The sequence below is a fragment of the Dipodomys merriami genome, unplaced genomic scaffold (genome assembly GCF_024711535.1).
Source record: "Dipodomys merriami isolate MVZ:Mamm:240054 unplaced genomic scaffold, mDipMer1.0.p SCAF_68, whole genome shotgun sequence".
In the NCBI taxonomy this organism is placed as follows: domain Eukaryota; kingdom Metazoa; phylum Chordata; class Mammalia; order Rodentia; family Heteromyidae; genus Dipodomys; species Dipodomys merriami.
This window is the reverse complement of record NW_027206268.1, coordinates 371,789-395,804: the sequence shown is the minus strand read 5'-3', so window position 1 is coordinate 395,804 and position 24,016 is coordinate 371,789. Positions and strand designations below refer to the sequence as shown.

The 24,016-nt window shown below is 40.9% G+C and overlaps 1 protein-coding gene across 7 annotated transcripts in view; it reads right to left on the bottom strand.

Moving 5' to 3' along the window:
• Positions 1-24,016, bottom strand: part of LOC138815943 (dedicator of cytokinesis protein 3) — a 192,816-nt gene that overhangs the window by 165,846 nt on the left and 2,954 nt on the right. For all 7 annotated transcript variants that reach the window (XM_070005342.1, XM_070005339.1, XM_070005345.1 and 4 more), the window contains exon 2: positions 3,066-3,149. In XM_070005342.1, the coding sequence (XP_069861443.1) occupies positions 3,066-3,149 (84 nt within the window). The remainder of the gene's footprint in view (positions 1-3,065; positions 3,150-24,016) is intronic.

Here is a 24,016-nt window from a genome sequence, read left to right as displayed (position 1 = left end):
CATCTACCCTGAACAACAGGAACCAATATACAAGGACACGTGCACCTCCATGTTTATTGCAGCACTGTTCGCAATAGCTAGGATATGGAAACAACCTAGATGCCCCACCACAGATGAATGGATCCAAAAATTGTGGTATCTATACACAATGGAATATTATGCAGCCATTAGAAATGACAAAATAATGGCATTTGCAGGGAAATGGATGGAGCTAGAAGGAATCATGTTGAGCGAGGTAAGCCAAGAACGAAGAGACAAACAGTACATGGTCTCCCTGATAAGTGGATGATGAATCCAAAATGTTAGGTGATATGACAAAACTAACAGGACTTAAGAAACAAAGAACTCCCACTCATCTGGTTGAACCACTACTAAATATCCCCATGCTGCTGATCACATATATGGTATATAACATATGAGCACCGTTATATATTACAGACTGTGATAGACAATTTGCTCCAGGAAAGTTAGAATGAACTTGTGACTTTAAATGAGCATCATTATTCCACAATACTGTGAATTTCCGGAAATTAAGTAATCACTTAATCACGATCAAAAAAAAAAAAAAAAAAGAACCTTGGGGAAGGGAGGGAGGGAGGGGATGGTAGGGGGAAAACAATGGAGGGGGTAACAATGTTCAAGAGGAAGTGTACTCATTACCTCACTCATGTAACTGTAACCCTCTGTATAGTATCTCTACAATAAAAAAAATTAAAAAAAAAAAAAAAAAAAAAGTGCCAAATGCATGGGTAAAGTTTATGCACCTTATGACTCACTATACAGAGATCTGGCTGTATCATCTAATATGAAAACTCTGACAATAGAAGCTGAGCACCAGTGGCTCACACCTGTAATCCTAGCTACTCAGGAAGCTGAAATCTGAGGAATGCAAGTCAAAGTCAGCCCAGGCAGGAACGTCCACAAACATCCACAAGACTCTTTTTTTTTTTTTTTTGTCCATTGTGGGGCTTGAACTCGAGCTTGGGCGCTGTCCCCATACTCTTCAGCTCAAGGCGAATGCTCTATCCCATGAGCCACAGCACCACTTCCAGTTTTCTAGTGGTTTTTATTGGAAATAAGAGTCTCAGGCCTTTCCTGCAGAGGCTGGCTTTAAACTCTTTAGATCTCAGCCTCCTGAGTAGCCAGGATTACAGGTGTGAGCCACTGGCACCCAGCCACAAGACTCTTTACCTCTAATTAACCACCAGAAAACCAGAAGTGGTACTGTGGCTCAAGTGGTAGAGCTGAAGAGCTGAGGTACAGCACCTAGGCCCAGAGTTTTAAAAAAAAATCAAATGCAGTAAAATCAAGAGACAAAAACTATGTCAACCATTCAAACAACAAAAAAAAATTTAATGTAAAGAATCATTGAAGGCTGGGCACTGGTGCCTCACACCTATAATCCTAGCTACTACTCTAGTGGGTGAGATCTAAGGATTGCAGTTTTAAAAGTCCATGAGACTCTTATCTCCAATTAACCACCAGAAAACTAGAAGTGACTCTGTGGCTCAAAGTGTTACAGCACTAGCCTTGAGCAAAAGAGCTTCAGGGACAGTGCCCAGGCCCTGAGTTCAAGCCCCATGACCAATGGGGGGGGGGGGGGGGGGAGAGACAGGAGAGAAACAGGAGAGACAGGAAAGATAGGAGACAGGAGAGAGAGAGGAGAGACAGGAGAGAGAGAGGAGAGAGGAGGAGGAAGAAAGAGAGAATGAATCATCAAGTAAAAAGAAGAGCAAGAGAATGTATTAAGAAGGGTTGAGCTGGGCTCTGGTGACTCATACCTGTAATCCTAGCTAATCAGGAAGATGAGATCTGAGGATTGAGGTTTGAAAGCCAACCCAGGTAAGAAAGTTCATGACACTCTTTATCTCCAATTAACCACCAGAAAATCAGAAACAGAGCTGTGGCTCAAAATGGTAGAACACTAGCCTTGAGCAAAAAAGCTCAAGGACAGTGCCCAGGCCAAGTTCAAGCCCCACAACCACACACACACACACACACACACACACACACACACACACACACCCCTCAAACCCCTCAAGCCACACACACACACACACACACACACACACACACACACACACACACACACACACACACACACACACACACACACACACACACACACACACACACACACACACACACCCCTCTCTCTCAGAGTTCAAGCCCCACAACCAACAACAACAACAAAAAAAAAAAAAGATAGAAAATTACCTTCTTTTCCTTATTTTTAATTAAGTAGTTGTACAAGGAGATTTCAATTCCTGGAGTCAGGTCCAATTCTTATTTTGATAAGCGTTTTTATCATGAAGGAATATTGATTTATACTATTGTTTTCAGAAAAGGCACTGTATCAGAGAGCCCTTTCCAGAAAAGTATACTCACAAATATCTTGGATCATGGTGTCATGGATCACATACTTTCTGCCACAGTATCTTAATAGTAGTCCAAATGTATTAGAACTCTGTCTCCACACCCACATCACAACAGTTTCTCTCCATTACATAATATCAGGTGGCATCTATTTATGCCAATCTGCTATACTGGACTGCTAAATATATATCCCATAGTATCAATTCTTTGAAGGCTCTGATTCCATGTAATTTCTAACTTTATTTTCCCATAAATCTTGCTACATAATTTTGAAGAACATATATTTCAAGAATGCCTAAATGTTAAGAGTAAAATTGTTCACCTATGTGGCAGAAGAGGATAATAGTCAAGCCAAACATCACTGGAACATAATTTTGGCCTTAAAATTATAGCTACAGATATCTAGCCAATCTGACAGAAAAACAAAAATGAAAAAGCATGGGTACGTTATCTATTTGTAGGGAATAAAAAACAATCATTTGACAATAATATGTAAGATTCATGTTCTAAAACAACCAAAAACACCTCATATCTTCAATGCTCAACATAATCAGGAAGGATTTATAACAGCATTTAATAATGTAATTATATATGGCTTCAAAATGATTACTGATAAGCTATGAGAACAAATGAACATATAATACTTTCAGAATTATCACTACTTATGTGTTGAGTAGATCCATACTTACCTTCACATTTTTCAAGAATCTGGACTGTTTCTCCTATTTCTAAAACCAATCCTTGAGGGACAGATCCTCGAAAACTGCATATCACTAGAAAAGTAAGGATAAATATACAATTAGCATTTTTAAATATTCAGGCTCAGAGTCAATTAATTAAACACTAAATTTTCAATATACGTATTTTTTATTTTTACTTTTTGGTGGTGGTACCAGGACTTGAACTCAGGGCACCAGGGCTCTTTCCCTTAGCTGTATTTTACACTCAAGGCTGAAGCTCTACCACTTAAACCGCACCTCTACTTCCAGCTTTTTAGCAGTTAATTGGGGATAAAAGTCTCATGAATATTTCTTCCCAGACTGGCTTGGAACCCAAATCCTCAGATCTCAGCCTCTAGAGCAGCTAGGAATACAAGCATGAGTCACCAGCACCCAGTATCTCCTTACCCTATCAATCCCTCCTTTGTAATATATCAGCCTCTTTCAATGTATTTTAAAAGGTATATACAGGACAATGAAGCTCATTATGGCAAAATTAATATTCTTGAGTAGTGTGTGCATTATGTTATGTATGAAAACATTTCTGTAAACAGACATTTCATGCCTTTCAATAGGATCTATGTTCACTGTGTCCTCTTTGGGCAAGTATGCATCCATTTCTTTAAAAATATTAGAATGGGAGCATTTTTACCTACTATAAATAGATATTCAAAATCAGATATTTGAGTGAGGAGCTAAAAGGATGGACTAGAGAGTTCCTTTTTAGATATAAAGCATTCCACACCCCAAAAGGCTCATGTATCAAAGGTTTGGAAAAGTGACTGCCTCTTTTTGGAAAGTGTCTGGTTCTTCAAGGTTCTGACTTCATCAATAAATTAATCCACTGATGTATTTGTAATTTTGGAAGGTGACAGAAATATTAGGAAGTGAGGCCTGGTTGAAGAAAATATGTCTCTTGGGTGGATGTTCCTTTTTTAAGACTGTGTCGGGGCTGGGCTCAGTAATAGAGTGCTTGCCTCATGCTTGAGGCTCTGGGTTCGATCCAGCAGCACCACATAAGCAGAAAAAGCTGGAAGTGGTCCTGTGGCTCAAGTGATAGAATGCTAGCCTTAAGCTGAAGAGCTGAGTGAGGGACAGCGCCCAAGCCCAGAGTTTAGGCCCCACGACCAACAACAAAACAAAACAAAACAAAACAAAAAAAAAAAAAAAGAATGTGTCTTGTTCTATGGCCCTTCTTCTCAATCTCACTTTCTACTTCCTGGCAGTCATAGTATAAAGCAATGTCCTCTGCCACATGCTTCTACTGCCATAACATTCTGCCTCACCTCAGGCCCAAAAGAATAGACCCAGCTGACCTTGACTAAAATTTCTGAAACTCTGAGCTAAAATAGATCCTTTATCCTTTTAAATTGTTTCTCTCAGGTATTTGTCACAGCAATGAAGAGCTAATACCATAGCCTTTGCTAAACTTTGAAACTGAAAAAGTCAAACCCATCGGGGCCTAGTGGTTCATGCCTATAATCTTTGCTACTTGGGAGACAGAGATTGGTTCAAGGCTCACTCAGTCAAAAAATTATTGAGACCCTATTTCAGTTAACAGGTGTAGTGAAGCATGCTAGGCTCCCAACTACACAAGAGGCCATAGAAGATAATAGTCTGAAAAAATAACTGAGGCAAAAAAGAGCTGGAGGTGTGACTCAAAGGTGAATACCTCTGTGGCAATCCTAAGGCCTTGAATTCAAACCCTAGTACCAAGCTGGGTGACAGTGGCTCACATCTAGACACCTAGCTACTCAGAAGCCTGAGAAATTAGGATGGAAGTTCAAAGCCTGGGCAAGATAGTCCCTGGGATTCTTATCTCTAGTTAACCATTCAAGTGGTAGAGCGCCTGTCTTGAGCAAAAAAGTTCACCCACAGTGCCTAGGCCCTGAGTTCAGGTCCCAGTACCAGCACAAAAGAAAAAAAAAATGTACTATCAAAATCAAACAAAAGCCGGGCGCTGGTGGCTCACACCTATAATCCTAGCTACTCAGGAGGCTGAGATCTGAGGATCGCGGTTCAAAGCCAGCCCGGGCAGGAGAGACCGTGAGACTCCTATCTCCAATAAACCACCAGAAAACCGGAAGTGGCGCTGTAGCTCAAGTGGTAGAGCGCTCGCCTTGAGCTGAAGAGCTGAGGGACAGCGCCCAGGCCCAGAGTTCAAGCCCCACGACCGACAAAAAAAAAAAAAGAAAAATCAAACAAAAGGGGCTGGGAAGATGGCTCAGTGGTAGAGTGCTTGCCTTGCAAGTACAATAACAAAAAAAGCTGGAAGTGATGCCCTGGCTCAAGTGGAGTGCTAGCCTTGAGCTGAAGAGCTGAGGGACAGAGCCCAGACCCAGAGTTCAAGCCACACGACCAACAAAAAATAAATAAATAAATAAATAAATAAAAATGGCCAACCCTTAAAGAAGAACCCATATCCAATGAAGAGAAAGGGAGAACTCTGGTAATTAATTCAGAAGTGACTACAAGCCTAAATCACATGGAGAATTAGGAGGACAAAACAGAGAAAAGTGTAAAGCATTTGGTAACTTCAGTATGAGCTTCCCCTGTTGGGGCCAAGGAACTTAAAGATATATCTTATGCACTTTTTGGTATGCCAAGAGCACAATCCACCCCCCTATACTGGCAGTTGACCAGCACTCCTACCATGATGGTTCTTAACCATTTTAGGTTGTTTAGGGATTTGGTCTGACAGTGACTCATCTGCACAAGCTAACACTAGAGATTTGTCCAAGAGCTATACCCATTACCTGACTTATGGGATTGTAACCCTTCTGTGTAACACCATGATGATAACAATAAAATTAAGTTTTAAAATAATTAGAATAAAAATCCAGAGCTCTGCTCAGAAGACTACATCCTTCTCCAGAGGAATCCTATTAAGGAATAAACCTCTCTAAGAACCAGAAGGCATTGAATTATCTCAATTCAGTGTCCCTATAGAAATTATGATGAGTTGACTAGGTAAGAGAGGACTACTTGGCTGAAGGGGGGATCTGAAACAAACTCACCAAGATATGTGGGCTCTAAAGAGCACAGACTATGATAGAAATAGACTATAAAGTGTAGTGGTGGGTGGTCCGGCTCTCTGTAAATAGGAAACCAATATAACATCAAGAAATAGCCCTATGTGACTGTGCCAAGTGACACAGATTACATGGTTCTCGTAGCATCTTCTCCCACTACAGAACTCAGTGTTTGAAAAGCCCCCCACCCTCTGAGCTTTTCAAAGATATGTTCAGTCTAGACTCATCCTGCTCAAAATTATGTCCAAACAGTGCTTCCCACACACCCCCGAAACACCATCAGAAAAAAAAGGAATCGCTGTGCTCCATATTTTCACTGCACAGCTGGCCAAACAGACCAAGAGCTTCAGGAGACAGTAAACACCCGCCCAGTTCAGTCTAAACACCACCCAAATTAGACAGGCAAGAAGAGCCCAGAATGGCAGCATAGTCATTCACCTCACCTCCAAGTATACATCCAAAAGCCTTCCTTAAGAAAACAAGAACTTGACCACCATTCTCTTAACGGACCCAATAAGAGACAGAAGGGGAAAACTGTATATGGCCCTAACCAGTTTTGACTCCTAGACTTTCACAAGAGACATTCGAAACAGACTACACCAGCTGCACAACTGAGAACAGGTGGACTCTAATGTAACATTATCCAATCTGAGTTAGCAGGCAAGGAGGAATTTTTAGCCAGCTTTTTATCTACTCTCTTTTTCATTTCTCTTACTTTTCCATACCTTAAAGATACTTTTGTTCCCATTCCTCCCAACCCCCTTTTTTGTGTGTGAAATAGGGTCTATGTGTCTCAGGCCCCACCTGGAACTTACTCAAATAGCTCAAGCGGTCCTTGACCTCACAATCCTCTGACCTCCTTCTCCCAAGTACTAAGATCATAGGTATGTGCTGCCATGCCCTACTTTTCCCTCTAATTAGATTTTATCTTGCAAAAGACTGGCCTCTTCTTTCTAATTTTCTCTTATTTTTTTAATCTTCCTTTATTCTCTTTTCCTTTTCTTTTTTACTTCCACTAGTCTGCCTTTCACTTTTGTAAAAGTATTTTGTATTGTTTCATAAGTATAATGTGCATTGTTTCATCAATCTCTATGAGGACTATAGGACAGACTGAGCTACACAGCAAGTTGAAAATCAACGTTGGCTGATTCAGAGTAGTGAAAAACCATCTCAAAAAGGCTTACAAAATAGTTAATTTATAATGAATGAAGCTGGGCACCAGTGGCTCACGCCTGTAATCCTAGCTACTCAGGAGGCTGAGATCTGAGGATCACAGTTCAGCCAGCCCAGGCAGGAAAAGTCCATGAGACTCATCTCCAATTAAATACCAGAAAACCAGAAGTAGTGCTGTGGCTCAAGTAGTAGAGCATTTGCTATGAGCTGAAGAGTTCAGGGATATCGCCCAGGCCAGAGTCCAAGCCCCATGTGTGACAAAATAAAATGAATGGATGTATAAATATTTTGAGAAGAGAGTTCATCCAGGGGGCATTTTTCTCATAGACATGTAAGGAAGTGTTCCCTCCTGTTCAGCCATGGAGGCATTCATAAATAGGATGCTACAGCTGTGGTTCAAGGGAAAATGTTTGACATCCTTAATCAAGGAAATATAAATCTGAACTACACTAAGATTGCATCTTAAGTTCATCTTAACAATGGCTATCAGGGCTGGGAAGGTAGGTCAGTGGTAGAGTGGCTTGCCTAGCTTGCATGAGGCCCTGGGTTCCATTCCACAGCCCCACATAAAAAGAAAAAGCCAGAAGTGGCACTGTGGCTCAAGCCTTAAACTGAAGACCTGAGGGACAGTGACCAGACACAGAGTTCAAGCCCCAAGACTGACGGAAAAAAAAAAAAAAAAAAGCCGGGTGCTGGTGGCTCACGCCTGTCATCCTAGCTACTCAGGAGGCTGAGATCTAAGGATCACAGTTCAAAGCCAGCAAGGGGAGGAAAGTCCGGGAGACTCTTATCTCCAATAAACCACTCAGAAAATCAGAAGTGGAGGGCTGGGAAGGTGGCTCAGTGGTAGAGCGCTTGCCTTGCATGCCTGAGGCACTGGGTTCTATTCCTCAGCACCACATAAGCAAAAAGAAAAAAGCCAGAAGTGGCACTGTGGCTCTAGTGGTAGAGCGCTAGCCTTGAGCTGAAGAGCTGAGGGACAGCACTCAGGCCCAGAGTTCAGGCCCCACGACCGGACCCAAAAAAAAAAAATTGGAAATGGCACTGTGGCCCAAGTGGTAGAGTTTGCATTGAGCTGAAGAGCTGAGGGACAGCACCCAAGGCCCTAAGTTCAAGCTCCATGACCAACCAAAAAGAAAGAAAAATAAATAAATAAAGGCTATCATCAAGAAAAAAAAGTGTTGGTGTGGATCTAAAGGAAAGGGAAATTTTACATAGTCAGATTGTAAATTCATTACACTATGTAAATAAATACAGAAGTTCCTCAGAGAACTGAAAATAGAACTACCATAATTATGCCATGATTAATGAGTTTATTCCTGGAGGAATCCAAGTCAGTAAAGTCAGTACATAACAGAGATACAATGCACACCCATGTTTACTGACGTACTATTCACTCAAAATATAATAACTCAGTGAAATTCTGGGGTGAATCTCTATGTAGCATAAAGAATAGTTATGCTGTTTCCCACAAAACACAAACAGGACATTAATACAAGAAGATGAAAAAAGTAATTTAGAGAAAATGTTTAGATTAAGAACCAAAAAAAAAGCAATTATGCTAAAAATGTAAACAAAACCCTCAAAAAATTCAAGTGCAAAAAGTCAACCCAAAAAGTTGGTACAAATCACGGCACACAGTATTAACCTGATGTTTACTTAGCTAGAAAATTATCATCATGCAGGGCTGGGAAGGTGGCTCAGTGGTAGAGCGCTTGCCTTGCATGCCTGAGGCACTGGGTTCTATTCCTCAGCACCACATAAGCAAAAAGAAAAAAGCCAGAAGTGGCGCTGTGGCTCTAGTGGTAGAGCGCTAGCCTTGAGCTGAAGAGCTGAGGGACAGCACCCAGGCCCAGAGTTCAGGCCCCACGACCAGACCCAAAAAAAATAAAAAAACAAAGAAAGAAAGAAAATTATCATCATGTAGTAACATAATTACAGAGAATTCTTTCTGCTTAGAAATGCAAAAACCAGTTGAGTGCTGGTGGCTCACGCCTGTAATCCTAGTTACTCAGGAGGCTGAGATCTAAGGATCACAGTTCAAAGCCAGACCAGGCAAGAAAGTCCATGAGGCTCTTATCTCCAATAAACCACTCAGAAAACCAGGAGTGGTGCTGTGGCTCATGTGGTAGAGTGCTAGCCTTAAGCTGAAGAGCTGAGGGACAGAGCCCAGCCCCACGACCGACCAAAAAAAAAAAGGCAAAATCTATGACCCAGAAATAGTAGCAATCATACACTGAGATCTGAAATTTGACAGTTTAAGATTATGGATGTTAAATCATAAACCTGAAGAAGTAATATAATCTGAGCTCATGAGGCACAACAGATAAGCTGAAAACAAGTAATAAAAATAAAGTGATATTTTATTTAAAGCAGAAAAAACAACTGTAATTTTCTATTGTGATTTAAAAAGTCCCTTACTGTAACTGACTATAAAAAAAAAAATCAACACTCAAAATGCGAGATGCCAAAATGGGAATTTAATCTTTACTTGTGAAGGAAAATGAATAAAGCTTCTAAATCACTTGCTTTTTCCCTTAATAACCTAACCTCATACTTCTGGCACAGAAACTTGCCTCAGAATTTGATGAACACTGAGACCATTTGTAAGAAACATGTAGGTAAGTTCTTCAAGGCCATGAAAACCAAACATCAATCTAAAAAAGACTAAAAGTCAGGTATTAAATTCCTGGGTAAAGCATTCAAAAAACCAGGGCTTCATAGTCCTTTATAGAGAAAACCTCTTCAGATCTTACAATCTACTAACATTAGAAAGAAGTCTTCCAGAATCCATGATGGAAATTCATAATGAATTACTAGATTTGTTAGGTTGAGAGTGTTATAGCCACACTCCTGCTCCAACATATAGCTGGGCTATGAAGTTTACAACCTTAAATTCCAAAAGCATCTAACCAAAACTACAGTTAGGAGGAGTATGTCAGAAAGATGTGGCACAGGAGTTTCCAGGGTTCACCTCCTCAAAACCATCAAGTTAAAGCCGGGCGCCCCATGGCTCATGCCAGTAATCCTAGCTACTCAGTAGGCTGAGCTATAAGGATTGTGGTTCAAAGCCAGCATGGGAAGGAAAGCCCATGAGACTCTTATCTCCAATAAACCTCCCCATAACCAGAAGTACACTGAGGCTCAAAGTGGTAGAGCGCTGGCCTTGAGCTGAAGAGCTCAGGGACAGTGCCCAGGCCCAGAATTTAAGCCCCACAACTGACTGGAGGAAAAAAAAAAACTAGTTGAACAACTATTCTGAACACAAAAGTATCTTTACATGAGCTAAAGAATATCCAGACAAGAGAGTATAGTACCTAAATGCAATGCAGAATATGACAAGGCAAACTGAAGAGTATAGGAAGGATAGTTGCACATCACTAACATCATTTATCTTCCAAATGCATGCAGCAAAAGAGAAACCTTTCTTACAGAGGAAGGAAGTGAAATGATCAACATGAAACAGTCACCAGATTAGCTAGTCTAGTTTTGGTTGTTTTATTCTTGTTTGTGGGTTTTTTTTGTTTTGTTTTGTTTTTGTGCCAGTCCTGGGAGTTGAACTCAGGGTCTAGGCGCTGTCCCTTAGCTTTTTCTGCTCAAGGCTATCAGGCTACCACTTGAACCACAGCTCCACTTCTGGCTTTCTGGTACTTAACTGGATTTCCTGCCCTGCCTGGCTTTGAACCACAATCCTCGGATTTTCATCTCTTAAATCGCAAAAATTATAAGCATAAGCCACTAACATCCAGCTCTAAGATGTTTTGAATAGGGCTGGGAAAGTGGCTCAGTGGCAGAGTGCTTGCCTCATATGCATAAGGCCCTGGGTTCGATTCCTCAGCACCACATAAACATAAAAAGCCAGAGTGGCACTATGGCTCAAGTGGTAGAGCCCTAGCCTTGAGCTGAAGAGCTGAGGGACAGCGCCCAGGCCCAGAGTTCAAGTCCCATGACTGTCCAAAAAAAAAAAATATGTTTTGAATAAACATCAACATAGGAAAAAAAACTGCATTAAATACACACAAAAAAAAACAAGAGTCAAAGGCCAACTACATGCTGCTTGGAGAGACTCAGTTTAGATTTGAAAGATACACATAACTTGGTATATGAACATAGTGAACAGATGGGTAAAGCTATTCCGTTGAAATGGAAATGGAAAGAGAGCAGGGATAGTTAAATTTATATCAGACAAAACAGACTTTAGTCAAAACTCACAGAAGACAAAAATACATACTGAAAAAGGGGTGAATTCATCAAGATTGTAACATAGCAAATGCTTGTATCCATCAAAGCACCTTGATACTTAGGGAAAATATTAATGACCTAAAGGAAGAAATATGGTAATACAATAACAGTACAGGACTTCAATGCACCATTACCAATAATGGATATTCCATCCAGACAGAAAATCAAGAGAGAAACATTGGACAGTAACAATACTATAGACCAGAGTGACTGAGCATACATACACAAACCATCCAAAAAGCAAATACACATTCTTCACAAACACTTAAAACAAAATTCAGTACACAAAAAACATATGGTGTAAAGTAAAAGCAGTTTGGTGTTTTTTTTTTTAATGGAACTGGAATGTAACCTCAGGGCCTCAGACTTGCTAGGCAAATGTTCTATCAACTGAGACACATCTCCTAGCACTGATTGTTTTTGTTTTTTTTGTTTTCTTTTGTTTTTCATCAGTTGTAGGACATGAACTCTGGGCCTGGGCACTAGCCCTTGTTTTAGTTATTTTTAAGACAGGGTCTTGCGTTTTCCTCAGACCAGGATCTTGCTGACTATGCCTTCCTCATAACTGGGACAATAGGCATACATCACCATGTTCAACTTATAGTTTGAGATGAGGCCTCAACTAACTTTTTGTCCAGGTTGGGCTCAAACTGCAATCCTCCTGATCTCTGGCTGCCTCCTTGGTAGCTGGGACTACAGGCATGAACTTCCCATGTTCATGGATCAGAATTCATAATGAAAAAAATGGCAATACTACTGAAAGCAAGCTAGATTTAATGCAATCCTTATAAAAATTTCAATGTCATTTTTCACAAAAATAGAAAATCAATCATAAAATACATATGAAAGCAAAAAATACTTTGTTTGTTTTGTTTTGCAAATTCTGGGGCTTGAACTCAGGGCCTGGACACTGTCCCTGAGCTTCTTTTTGCTCAAAGATAACACTCTACCACTTGAGTCACAGCACCACTTCTGGCTTTTTCTGTTTATGTGGTACTGAAGAATTGAACCTAGGGCTTTATGCATGCTAGGCAAGTACTCTACCACTAAACCAGGAGGTTGAGATCTGAGGCTCACAGTTCAAAGCCAGCCAAAGAAAGCCCGTGAAACTTCAAGACCATGACATGGCAAGTAGACAACAAAAGAAAAACCAGAAGATTGGGCGTCATCAAAACATACAATTATTACACATCTAGACTTCCAAGAAAGTAAAAAGATAACCAACGGAATGGAAAATTTTTATTTTATTTTATTTTTTGGGGGGTCTGGTTGTGGGCCTGAACTCTGAGCCTGGGCGCTGCCCCTCAGCTCTTCAGCTCAAGGCTAGCGCTCTACCACTTGAGCCACAACGCCACTTCCGGCTTTTGGTTTTTTTTGCTTATGAGTGCTGAGGAATCGAACCCAGTGCATGCAAGGCAAGCACTTTACCACTGAGCCACCTTCCCAGCCCTGGAAAAATTTTTAAATTACCTGATAGGAGATTAATATCCAGGAAAGATTAAGTACTCCTATAAATCAACAAAAAAATGAAGAAATTGAAAAATGGGCTAAGGACATGAACAAACATTTGTCCAAGTAAGATACACTAGGGGCTGGGAAGGTGGCTCAGTGGTAGAGTGCTTGCCTTGCATGCCTAAGGCCCTGGGTTCGAATCCTCAGCACCACATAAGCAAAAAGAAAAAACCCAGAAGTGGCACTGTGGCTCAAGTGGTAGAGTGCTAGCCTTGAACTGAAGAGCTGAGGGACAGCGTCCAGGCCCAGAGTTCAGGCCCCACGACCGGATCCAAAAAAAAAAAAGTAAGATACACTAAAGTGAAGCATACCTCAAGTGGTAGAGAACCAACCTGAAATGAAAAAGCTAAGTGACAACACCCAGGCCATAAGTTCAAGCACTGACATCAAAACACAATTTAAAGAATAAAAGAGCAGGCTAGGAATGTGGCTTAGTAGAAAAATGCTTGCCTAGGATCTCACACAAACAGAAAAAGCCAGAAGTGGAGCTGTGGCTCAAGTGGTAGAGACTAGCCTTGAACAAAAGAAGAAAAGAAGCTCAGGGACAGTGCCCAGGCCCTGAGTTCAAGCCTCAGGACTGGCCAAAAAAAAAAAAAAAGAAAGAAAGAAAAAGAAAAGAAAAAAAGAACAAATATACTACTGGCAAATAAGCATATAAAATATGATCTATACCACTAATTAGTGAAATAAAACTCAAAATTATAATGACAATAATGATGATCTCACACTAAAATACTTGTTAGCAAAATAGTAGAAGAAATTAAGCATAGATTAGGATAAAGAGAAAAAGGGGGGCTGGGAATGGGGCTCAGTGGTAGAGTGCCTGCCGAACATGCATGAAGCCCTGGGTTAAATTCCTTAGTACCATATAAACAGAAAATGCCGGAAGTAGTACTGTGTGGTTCATGTGATAGAGCATTAGCCTTGAGCACAGAGAGGCTCAGGGACAGAGCCCAGGCCTCGAGTTCAAGCCCCAGGACCAGCCAAAAAAAAAAAAAAGAGAGAGAAAAGGAACTCTCATATACAGCTGATGGAAAAGTAAAATGATGCATCTGTCATGGAAAACAGAAAATTTTTTCAAAAATTTAAAAATGGAATTACCATACGACTTCAGTAACTCTGATCCTAAGTATATTCCCAAGGGAAGTGAAAATTTGAACTCACGTGTGCATACCAATGGTCACGGCAGCTTTACTCACAGTGGATCACAGATGAATGGATAAATTAATATTACTTATACACATACAACAGATTATTATTTAATCACAAAAGGAATGGAATTCTGATATTCTACTACATGTAGATGAAACTTGAAAAATCTCATGTTAAATGAAATAACTACTCGAAAAAGGACAAACTTTGAATCTGCTTATGTGAAGTATATAGAAGAGTCAAATTCAAAGTAGAGGCAGGGTGCCGGTGGCTCACACCTGTAATGCTAGCTACTCAGGAGGCTGTGATCTGAGGATCGCAGTTCAAAGCCAGCCTGGGCAGGAAAGACCGTGAGATTCCTATCTCAAATAAACCACGAGAAAACCAGAAGTGGCGCTGTGGCTCAAGTGGTAGAGCGCTCACCTCAAGCTGAAGAGCTGAGGGGCAGCACCCAAGCCTCACGACTGACCTAAAAAAAAATTCAAAATAGAGTAGCGTGCAATTACTAGGGGCTAGAGAGAGAGAGGAAAGGAGAAATGGGCAGTTATTGTTTAATGAATAAAGAGCAATGCTCCCTATTCACCACTAGGATGAAAATTCTAGAAATAAAAGTAACAATTATAAACATTTTGAATTCACTTGACATTACTGAACTAAGCACACAAAATGCACAAACTACAAATGCACATGCACGCTCTCTCTCTCTCTCTATATATATATATATATGTGGAAATATATCTATATCTGTATCTATAGATAGATACACACAACCATACAAAACCAAAAAATATAACTAAAGTTATAGCTAAGGGGTAGAGCACTTCACTAACAAGCAAGAGGTACTGGGTTCAATTCCCAGAATGGGATGAATTGTATTAAAAAATTAAATAAAAAATAGTAAGGTGTAGCCGGGCACTGGTGGCTCACGCCTGTAATCCTAGCTACTCAGGAGGCTGAGATCTGAGGATCGCGGTTCAAAGCCAGCCCGGGCAAGAAAGACCCTGAGACTCCTATCTCCAATAAATCACCAGAAAACCGGAAGTGGCGCTGTAGCTCAAGTGGTAGAGCGCTCGCCTTGAGCTGAAGAGCTGAGGGACAGCGCCCAGGCCCAGAGTTCAAGACCCACAACCGACAAAAAAAAAAAAATAGTAAGGTGTAAAGTAACCAATTAAAACAAATCACTACTCTATATAAATACAGAAATGTGCTACGGTCTCTGTTCTTCTTGCTGCTGTTTTATGCAGGTCCTGGGGTTTGCACTCAAGGTCTGCACAATGTCCCTTAGCTTTTTTTGTTCAATGGCAGCACTCTACCACTTAAGCCATAGGTCCATTTCCAGCTTTTTGGTGGTTAATTGGAAATAAAAGTTTCAGAGACTTTTCTGCCCAGGTTGGCTTTGAACCATGATCCTCAGATTTCAGCTTCCTGAATATCTAGGAATACAGACACGAGTTATCAATGCCCAACTGTGAGTTTCTGAAAAACAAATAAACAAAAATGACTGTTGCCAGGTGCATACCTATAGTTATAGTATTCAAAAGACCAGAGCAGGAGGTTTTCAGGGTTTTTTGTAACTAGAAAAATAATAAATAAGTAAATGAGTGTTTTGTGGGACAACTATGGTATAATTACCTACCATCATATACAACACCTACTATTTCAATTTGTTTAAACATTGAATTTTCTTCTTTTCCAAAAGTTCCTTCTGAGAGTGCCTGCCTAATACATTTGATGTCTTGAGTTCAAACCCAGTACTGGCCAAAAAAAAAAAGGTTCTTTCCATTTGTTTTTATTGTTGTTTTATTTTCTTATCAATCATGGGTCCTGAATTCTGGGCCTGGATGCTGTCCCTCAGCTCTTCAGCTCAAGGTGAGCACTCTACCACTTGATCCACAGTACCACTTCTGGTTTTCTGGTGGTTCATTGGAGATAAGAGTCTCATGGACTTTCCTATCAGGGCTGGCTTTGAACCATGATCCTCAGATCTCAGCCTCCTGAGTAGCTAGGATGACAGGCGGGAGCCACTAGTGCCACCTACAGACACCCAGCTAATTAACCCACCCATTTAATAATGCTCCGAGAAACCCTACATGCCTTTTTCCATTCATATACCAAAAAGCAAAATAAAACCTCCTCTCCTCCTTTGACTTTCTTTTTAACAGAAAGTTATAAGCCCTTCCAACTGTCACACCTACATGTACTCAACTCAGGAAGGGCAACTGATTGACTCATGTAGTTGTAATCCCTCTGTAACTGCATCACCTCTATAACAATAAACTAATAAAAATTTAAAAAATTTAAAAAGAAGGACAACTGCCTTGGTGCACACACCAAATTTTTATCTGGCACTTCTACAGGGTAAAGATAGGCATGGTCTATAGGGTCCCACCTTGACCATGAGTAAAAGTATCACTATTAAGTCTATTACAAAGGAAATGAATTGAAAGAAAACATAAAGAGGGAGGGAAGTGAGAAGAAAGGAAAGGGGAAAAATACAAACGGAAGGGAAAAGAGCCACTTTAGTTTTCCATTTGATTACTCAGTTAAGTAACTGACCAAGTTCAATTCAGGTCTAACTTGAAAATATAGGCTAGAGAAAAAAGCACACAGCAATGGGTGGCTGATAAATTGGAAAAGGATGATATTCCAAGTAGTTACAGAGAAAAAGAAATGTACATAGAAAGAAAAACAAAACTACCACTTCAAGTCAGTGGTAGTGAGTCAGAGTCCCACATATCTGCCCCTCACTCCCACAATTCCCTAGGAGCATCACAGCCAGATGAGAAAACAAGGGAATTACTAATTAGAATTATTTCCCTATTGGAGCCGGGCGCAGGTGGCTCGCGCCTGTAATCCTAGCTATTCAGGAGGCTGAGATCTGAGGATCGTGGTTCAAAGCCAGCCCGGGCAGGAAAGTCCATGAAACTCTTATTTCCAATAAACGACCAGAAAACCGGAAGTGGCGCTATAGCTCAGGTGGTAGAGCAGGGACAGTACTCAGGCCCAGAGTTCAAGGTTCACGACCGACAAAAAAAAAAAAAAATTTATTTCTGAGGCCCTGTGTTTGATTCCTCAGCACCATATAAGCAGAAAAAGTCAGAAGTGGTGCTGTGGCTCAAATGGTAGAGCACTAGCCGTGAGCTGAAGAGCTGAGGGACAGAGCCCAGGCCGAGTTCAGGCCCCACGACCAACAGGAAAAAAAAAGAAAGAAAGAATTATTTCCCTATGGACTTCAGTGAGGAAAAAATAAGTATCACATCATATCACTTATTTATATTAGTAATGCCAACACATAAGAAAGTTCAGAAAAATGACTGAGGCAGAAGATGTGGAATCAATTAAGCCCCTTTTCTTTTGTAATGCTTCAGGATGTATTTTTCTCAGTGGTCGGTCATGGGGCTTGAACTCTCGGCCTGGGCACTTCCCTGGGTTCTTCAGCTCAAGGCCAGTACTCTACCACTTGAGCCATAGTGCCGCTTCCATGCAATTCTTGAATATGCAAATTTGTGGAGGAAATATGTAATGTCCAATGCTGACAAAAATACAGAAAACAAGCATCCTCACTGTTAAGAGTAAATTAGACTCAGCCAGAAAACCACTCAGACATCCAGGTAGGAAGAGCAAAGGAAAGGTTTATTGGCAGAAAGGGGACCTGCAAGACCCCTTCTCACAAGGTGAGAGGAAGTCAGAAGTGCCGGCTATCAGCTCAGGTGACCTGTTATAACCTCCAGGATTTGGGGGATCCCATTGCCTTATATAGTCATAGCCATCCCAATGGGGTGCTCTCTCAGGGAAAGAGGGAAGGAGTTGATCATTTGCTGCCTTTACTGCATGGGCCTAGTATTGCCTAGGGAAAGAGCATGTTAAGCCAGGAGGGAGGAGGCTTGTAGGCTAACATTCACACTCCTGAAGGACAACTTGCCAAAAGCCATCTCATACAACCAACTGCTCAAAAATAGGAAGTCAGCAGATGAGGCTGAAAACTCAAATTTGAATCATAACACTAAAGCTAGACACAGAGTAAAGACTTAATGAAAGCTAGCTAGTCCAACTAGTCATAACTCTGGAGTATTAAACCACATTGTCTCTAAGAGCCCTTAGAACTCTGAAATTTCATAAATTAGAAAAGGGCTATGATCCAAGTTATTTATATGTAAACAAAGGACATAATTAATTTATAACAATGTACAAGAAGACATTAATTGTATTCACTAATAAAAAGAATAATGTTCTAATTCATTTATCTAACAAGCGAGTGGGCTACTTCAAAAAGTGGTGAGAGTTACTATGCCTAGATATATATATATGGGAACAGGTCAAATTCACATCTGTTGGAAGTATACAACTAAATCTTTAAAGTTCTGTGTTTATTAGGCTTTAATTTTTCTTTCAGTGTTGGTTCTCACTCATCAGTGAGAACTCCTGAGTGTTTTTGAAGGGAAAGAGAGACACAGATGGAATCAAGAGGTTGAGAATTTATCCCACTGTAGATAAACAGAAAAACAGGAAGCTTCTGAATGACATTTCCCAACATAGTCATTATTTTTACCAAAGTGTCCTAATGTGTGACATTAACAAACCAAAAGCAAGTATCGGAGCCACAGGTAAAATAATATGGTGATGCATTTTATGAATTTTAAAAATTAAAAAGGCTTCCAGATCCTCCTGTATATGCAAAATGTTTACAAAATTTTACTTCTACATACAAAAGTTGTCAAGAGGGGGTATGTAAGAGACTTGAGAGCATAATCATAATCATAAACATGTTTATTCATAAAATAAAAGCATAATTTGGAAATTAAACCCTGAAACAACCTACTCACTGGTGCTCATACATGGGGAATAATTTCTGATCATTCTTATAATCAAGTATTAGGAAACAAAAATTCAATAGAAAGATTCAAAATGCAAACTATGAGAAATTAAAATTCAGGGTTGGGATGTGATAAAGTGCTGGTCTAGCACACTTAAGGCCTAGGATTTGATCACCAGCACTGTAAAAATTAAATTAAATTTGGCACCAAGGTAACAAAAGGTTAGGAATATAAGGTACTTTCAGTTTCAATGACCATCCTTTTCAAACCACCATGCTTTAGACCATACGCTTTTGAATGTGTCTAAAAAGCTCAAAAGAAAATGGTACAACGTTTCTAACTTGTTGTAATGACTCTAAAACATATTCTTACACTGAAAGGCAAAGTGATCGGTCAATCTAAAGTCCAAGTATATGGTTCACAAATACGTGGTTCCAAAGAGACTACAAAACTGCAAAGGGATAACACCAAGGCCCTGACAGGGGAGGGAAGGTAGGAAGGTGGGAAAGAAGGGAGGGAGGGAGGGAGGGAGAAAGGGAGGGAGGGAGGGAGGGAGGGAGGGAGGGAGGGAGGGAAGGAGGGAGAGAGGGAGGGAGGGCAGCAAATACTAAGGACACATATAGCTCAAGTACTTAATTCATTTTTCCCATAATGCTATCCAAATTCTGCTAAAGACAAGCCAGATGCCTTGCAATAAACCTACATTTTTTTCACTTTATTATTAAACACATTCACATTTAGCCTGCTTTGGAGGAGGCATACTTTTAAAAATTAAGGGCAGGAAAAACACTAGACAGATCACATAATGATTTAAAGACCAATAACAGGGCTGGGATGTAGCTCAGTGGCAAAGCGCTTGCCTAGCAAGTGCAACATCCTGGGTTTGATCCCCAGTACCAAAAAAAAAAGAAAAGACAAAAAAAAAAAAAAAGACCAATAACAAATGGAACTGACTGAGAACCCCGCCTTATCAACTGCTCTGGGAAATGTATGCATGAGATTCTGAAATTTTCACCTTTGAAATTTGCTTTTTTTTTAATTGTGTGATTTCACTTAGTCAAAAATACATGTAATAAACTCATGAATAATGAAGACTTGCTGTGTTGTTTTGTCTTTTTTTTGGCAGTACTGGGATTTGAACTCAGGTCTTTACACTTGGCTAGGCAAATGCTCTCTACCACTGAGCTATCTTCCCAGCCCCCTCAGGCCTTTTAGAATGAGTTTTTTCCAGATAGGATCTCATGGTTTTTGCCCTAGCCATCCTCAGACCATGATCCTCCTGCTACCTACATTTCCCATACAACTGCCATTACAGGATTGTGCCAACCTTGCCAGGCCCATGAATGTTGCTACCAGTTAAATTTTCAATTAACATGTGAAACTAGACGTGGTAGCTGACACATACTTGTATTCCCAGGTACTCAAGAGGCTAGGATGGGATTATTGCTTGAGCCCAGGAGTTCAAGACCAGCCTGAGTAACACATACAGACCATTCTTTTTCTTTTTTTTTTTTTTTTTTTGGGTCCGGTCATGGGGCCTGAACTCTGGGTCTGGGCACTGTCCCTCAGCTCTTCAGCTCAAGGCTAGCGTTCTACCAATAGAGCCACAGTGCCACTTCCGGCTTTTTTCTTTTTGCTTATGTGGTGCTGAGGATTCGAACCCAGGGCCTCATGCATGCAAGGCAAGCGCTCTACCACTGAGCCACCTTCCCAGCCCATCTATACTCATTACCCATGTAAATCATAACATTTGGAAGGAGAAATATCCAGCCATCTTAGTAAATGTCCAATATGGAAATAAAATTCCTTAAATATGTCTATCTGGTTTAAACCGAAAACCTAGATAGTAGGCATCAACTTTCAGGCCAGACATACAATGCTGACAAATACCATTTAGAGGCAACATAGCATCATATAACAAACTATGTCTTGCCGGGCGCTGGTGGCTCACGCCTGTAATCCTAGCTACTCAGGAGGCTGAGATCTGAGGATCGCGGTTCAAAGCCAACCCGGGCAGTAGAGACCGTGAGACTCCTATCTCCAATAAAACCACCAGAAAACCGGAAGTGGCGCTGTAGCTCAAGTGGTAGAGCGCTCGCCTTGAGCTGAAGAGCTAAGGGACAACGCCCAGGCCCAGAGTTCAAGCCCCACGACCGACAAAAAAAAAAAAAAAAACTATGTCTTGGGAAGATGGCTCAGTGGTAAAATGCTTGCCTTGCATGCATGAGCCCCTGGGTTCGATTCCTCAGCACCACATAAGCAGAAAAAGCCAGAAGTGGAGCTGTGGCTCAAGTGGTAGAGTGCTAGCCTTGAGCTAAAGAGCTGAGGGACAGCACCCAGGCCCAGAGTTCAAGCCCCACGACTGACAATAAATAAATAAGTAAATAAAAAATCTATGTCTTAGAATCCTTATGCCCTGGATTCAAGTTTCAACTAAGCACTTACTAGGTTAGTACCTTAGATCATTCCCTCTACTTCTGGTGTAATGTTCAAGTAGAATTCTGAATATGCTCAATCCCTATAAACACAAGACCCACGATCATAAAAGATCTAGTACATCCTTGGTTTTTAGAACAAAATAAAGTCCTGGACCTATCATACCTTCTCAACCACAAGTGAATGTCTTTACCTCAAAGAGAACTGCTCACCCTCTAGCGCGTGTGTGTGTGTGTGTGTGTGTGTGTGTGTGTGTGTGTGTGTGTGTGTGTGTGTGTGTGTGTGTGTGTGTGTGTGTGTGTGTGTGTGTGTGTGTGTGTGTGTGTGTGTGTGTGTGTGTGTGTGTGTGTGTGTAAATAGCGGTAACTGGTGCCAGTGGCTCACGCCTGTCATCCTACCTACTCAGGAGGCTGAGATCTGAAGATCACAGTTCAAAGTCTGCCTGGGCAGGAAAGTTCATGAGACTCTGATCTCCAACAAACCACCAGAAAACCAGACGTGGTGCTGTGGCTCAAAGTAGTACAGCACTAGCCTTAGCAAAAAAAACACACAGGGACAGCAGGCAGGCCTTGAGTTTAAGCCCCATAACACACACACACACACACACACACACACACACACACACACACACACACACAGCAGGCAGGCCTTGAGTTTAAGCCCCATAACCAACACACACACACACACACACACACACACACACACACACACACACAAAGTGCTTCATAATTCTAGCTACTCAGGAGTAGGGTAAAGGTTCAAAGCAAGCCTGAGCAAAAACTGGGTACTCTATCTCCAGTTAAATCAGCAAAGGAGTCAGGCTGGAAGAAGCAAAACATCAGCCATGAGCAAGCAAGCTGAGTGGGAACACAAGGACCTGAGTTCAAACTCTAGTACCAGCAAAAAGAAGAAAAAGAGGAAGAGAAACTGGAGGAGCATAGTGGTTCATGCCTGTAATCCCAGTAAATTGGGAGGTGGAAATTGAGAGGATCAAAGCTCAAGATCAGCCTGGGCAAAAAGTATGCAAGACCCAATCTCAACAAACAAACTGGCCATGGTGGTTATGTGCTATGGTCCCAAAGATAAGGGAGGCATATATATGAAGGAGGACTTCAGTCTAAGATAGGCTTCAAGCAAAACCCCATCTGGGGGCTGGGAAGGTGGCTCAGTGGTAGAGTGCTTGCCTTGCATGCCTGAGACCCTGGGTTCGATTCCTCAGCACCACATAAGCAAAAAGAAAAAAGCTAGTAGTGGTGCTGTGGCTCAACTGGTAGAGCGCTAGTCTTGAGCTGAAGAGCTGAGGGACAGCGCCCAGGCCCAGAGTTCAGGCCCCACGACCAGACCCAAAAAAAAAAAAAAAAAATCTGAAAAGTAACTGAAACAATAAAGGTTGGGGGTGTAGTACAGTGCTTGCCTAACAAGTGCAAGGCTCTGAGAGCAAACCTTAATGAATAATAACTGTACTGAACCATTAAAATATCTGCATCATGGCAACAGTGGAAAAAACAAGATGGGTCTTCTGAAGCAGTTTCCACATTGAAGAAGTCAAAGTAAAGCATATACACACAAATTTTTGCTGCTTATCTATTCTAGGAATTTAATGGTTTTGTATTTGTTGTGGCTAGTTACTGCTATTGATGTTAAGAGTTATTGTTTTGGTTTTCAGTTTTTAAGGTAGTTTTGGAACAATCAGTGTAAAGGAAAACAGGAGTTTCACAAAAATAACTATTTTTCTCATCAGAGCAGGAAGCTTCTTGGAAAGGTTAAAAAAAAAAAAAAATAGGATGCAGAACTTTCCAAGCAATCATGGCAACAGAATGCGAAGTAGAAATTGTTTAACAGAGAAAGAGACATGAAGAGCAAAAACCTGGACTAATGTGCTCAGTCAACAACTGCTCCTTACAGAAAGAGAACAGTACAGTGTTAACACAAAACATAGCCCACTGCCAAGAGAAAACATTAAGAGGAATAGACAATTCTTAAATGACAAGAAAGAACTAGCAACCTCTGAGATCCATTTTCTTCATCTGTAGAATACAAATATAACATTAGGGCTCTATAGAAGGTAACAGAAGTGAGAGACTCCAACCAGCCCATCACTGATCCTCAGGGAAAGAAAAAAAAAAATCAATGGCTCTCCCTACCTCTCAATTTTACAGAATATTACAATGAAAGGGAGGGAAGCTCAGTATCACCTAAAATGAATAAACCAAATGATTTTGAGAAAGCTGAGATCTGAGAATCAAGGTTTGAAGCCAGCCCAGGCAGAAAATTCCCGGTGAGGCTCTTATCGCCAATGAAACACTCAAAAACAGGGAGTGGCACTGTGGCTCAAAGTAGTAGAGCTCTAGCCTTGAGCAAAAAGAGCTCAGAGACAACACACCCAAGCCCAGAATTCAAGCCCCACAACCGACAAAAAAGTACAGCCTGGAGGCATGTTCAAGTGGTAGAGTGCCAGACAATGAGCAAAAACAAGTATTGAGGAGTTCAAGTCCTGAACTCAAACCAAAAAAATAAAATGAAAGACAGCAAGATATTATCATGTCAAAAGCCAAGTACA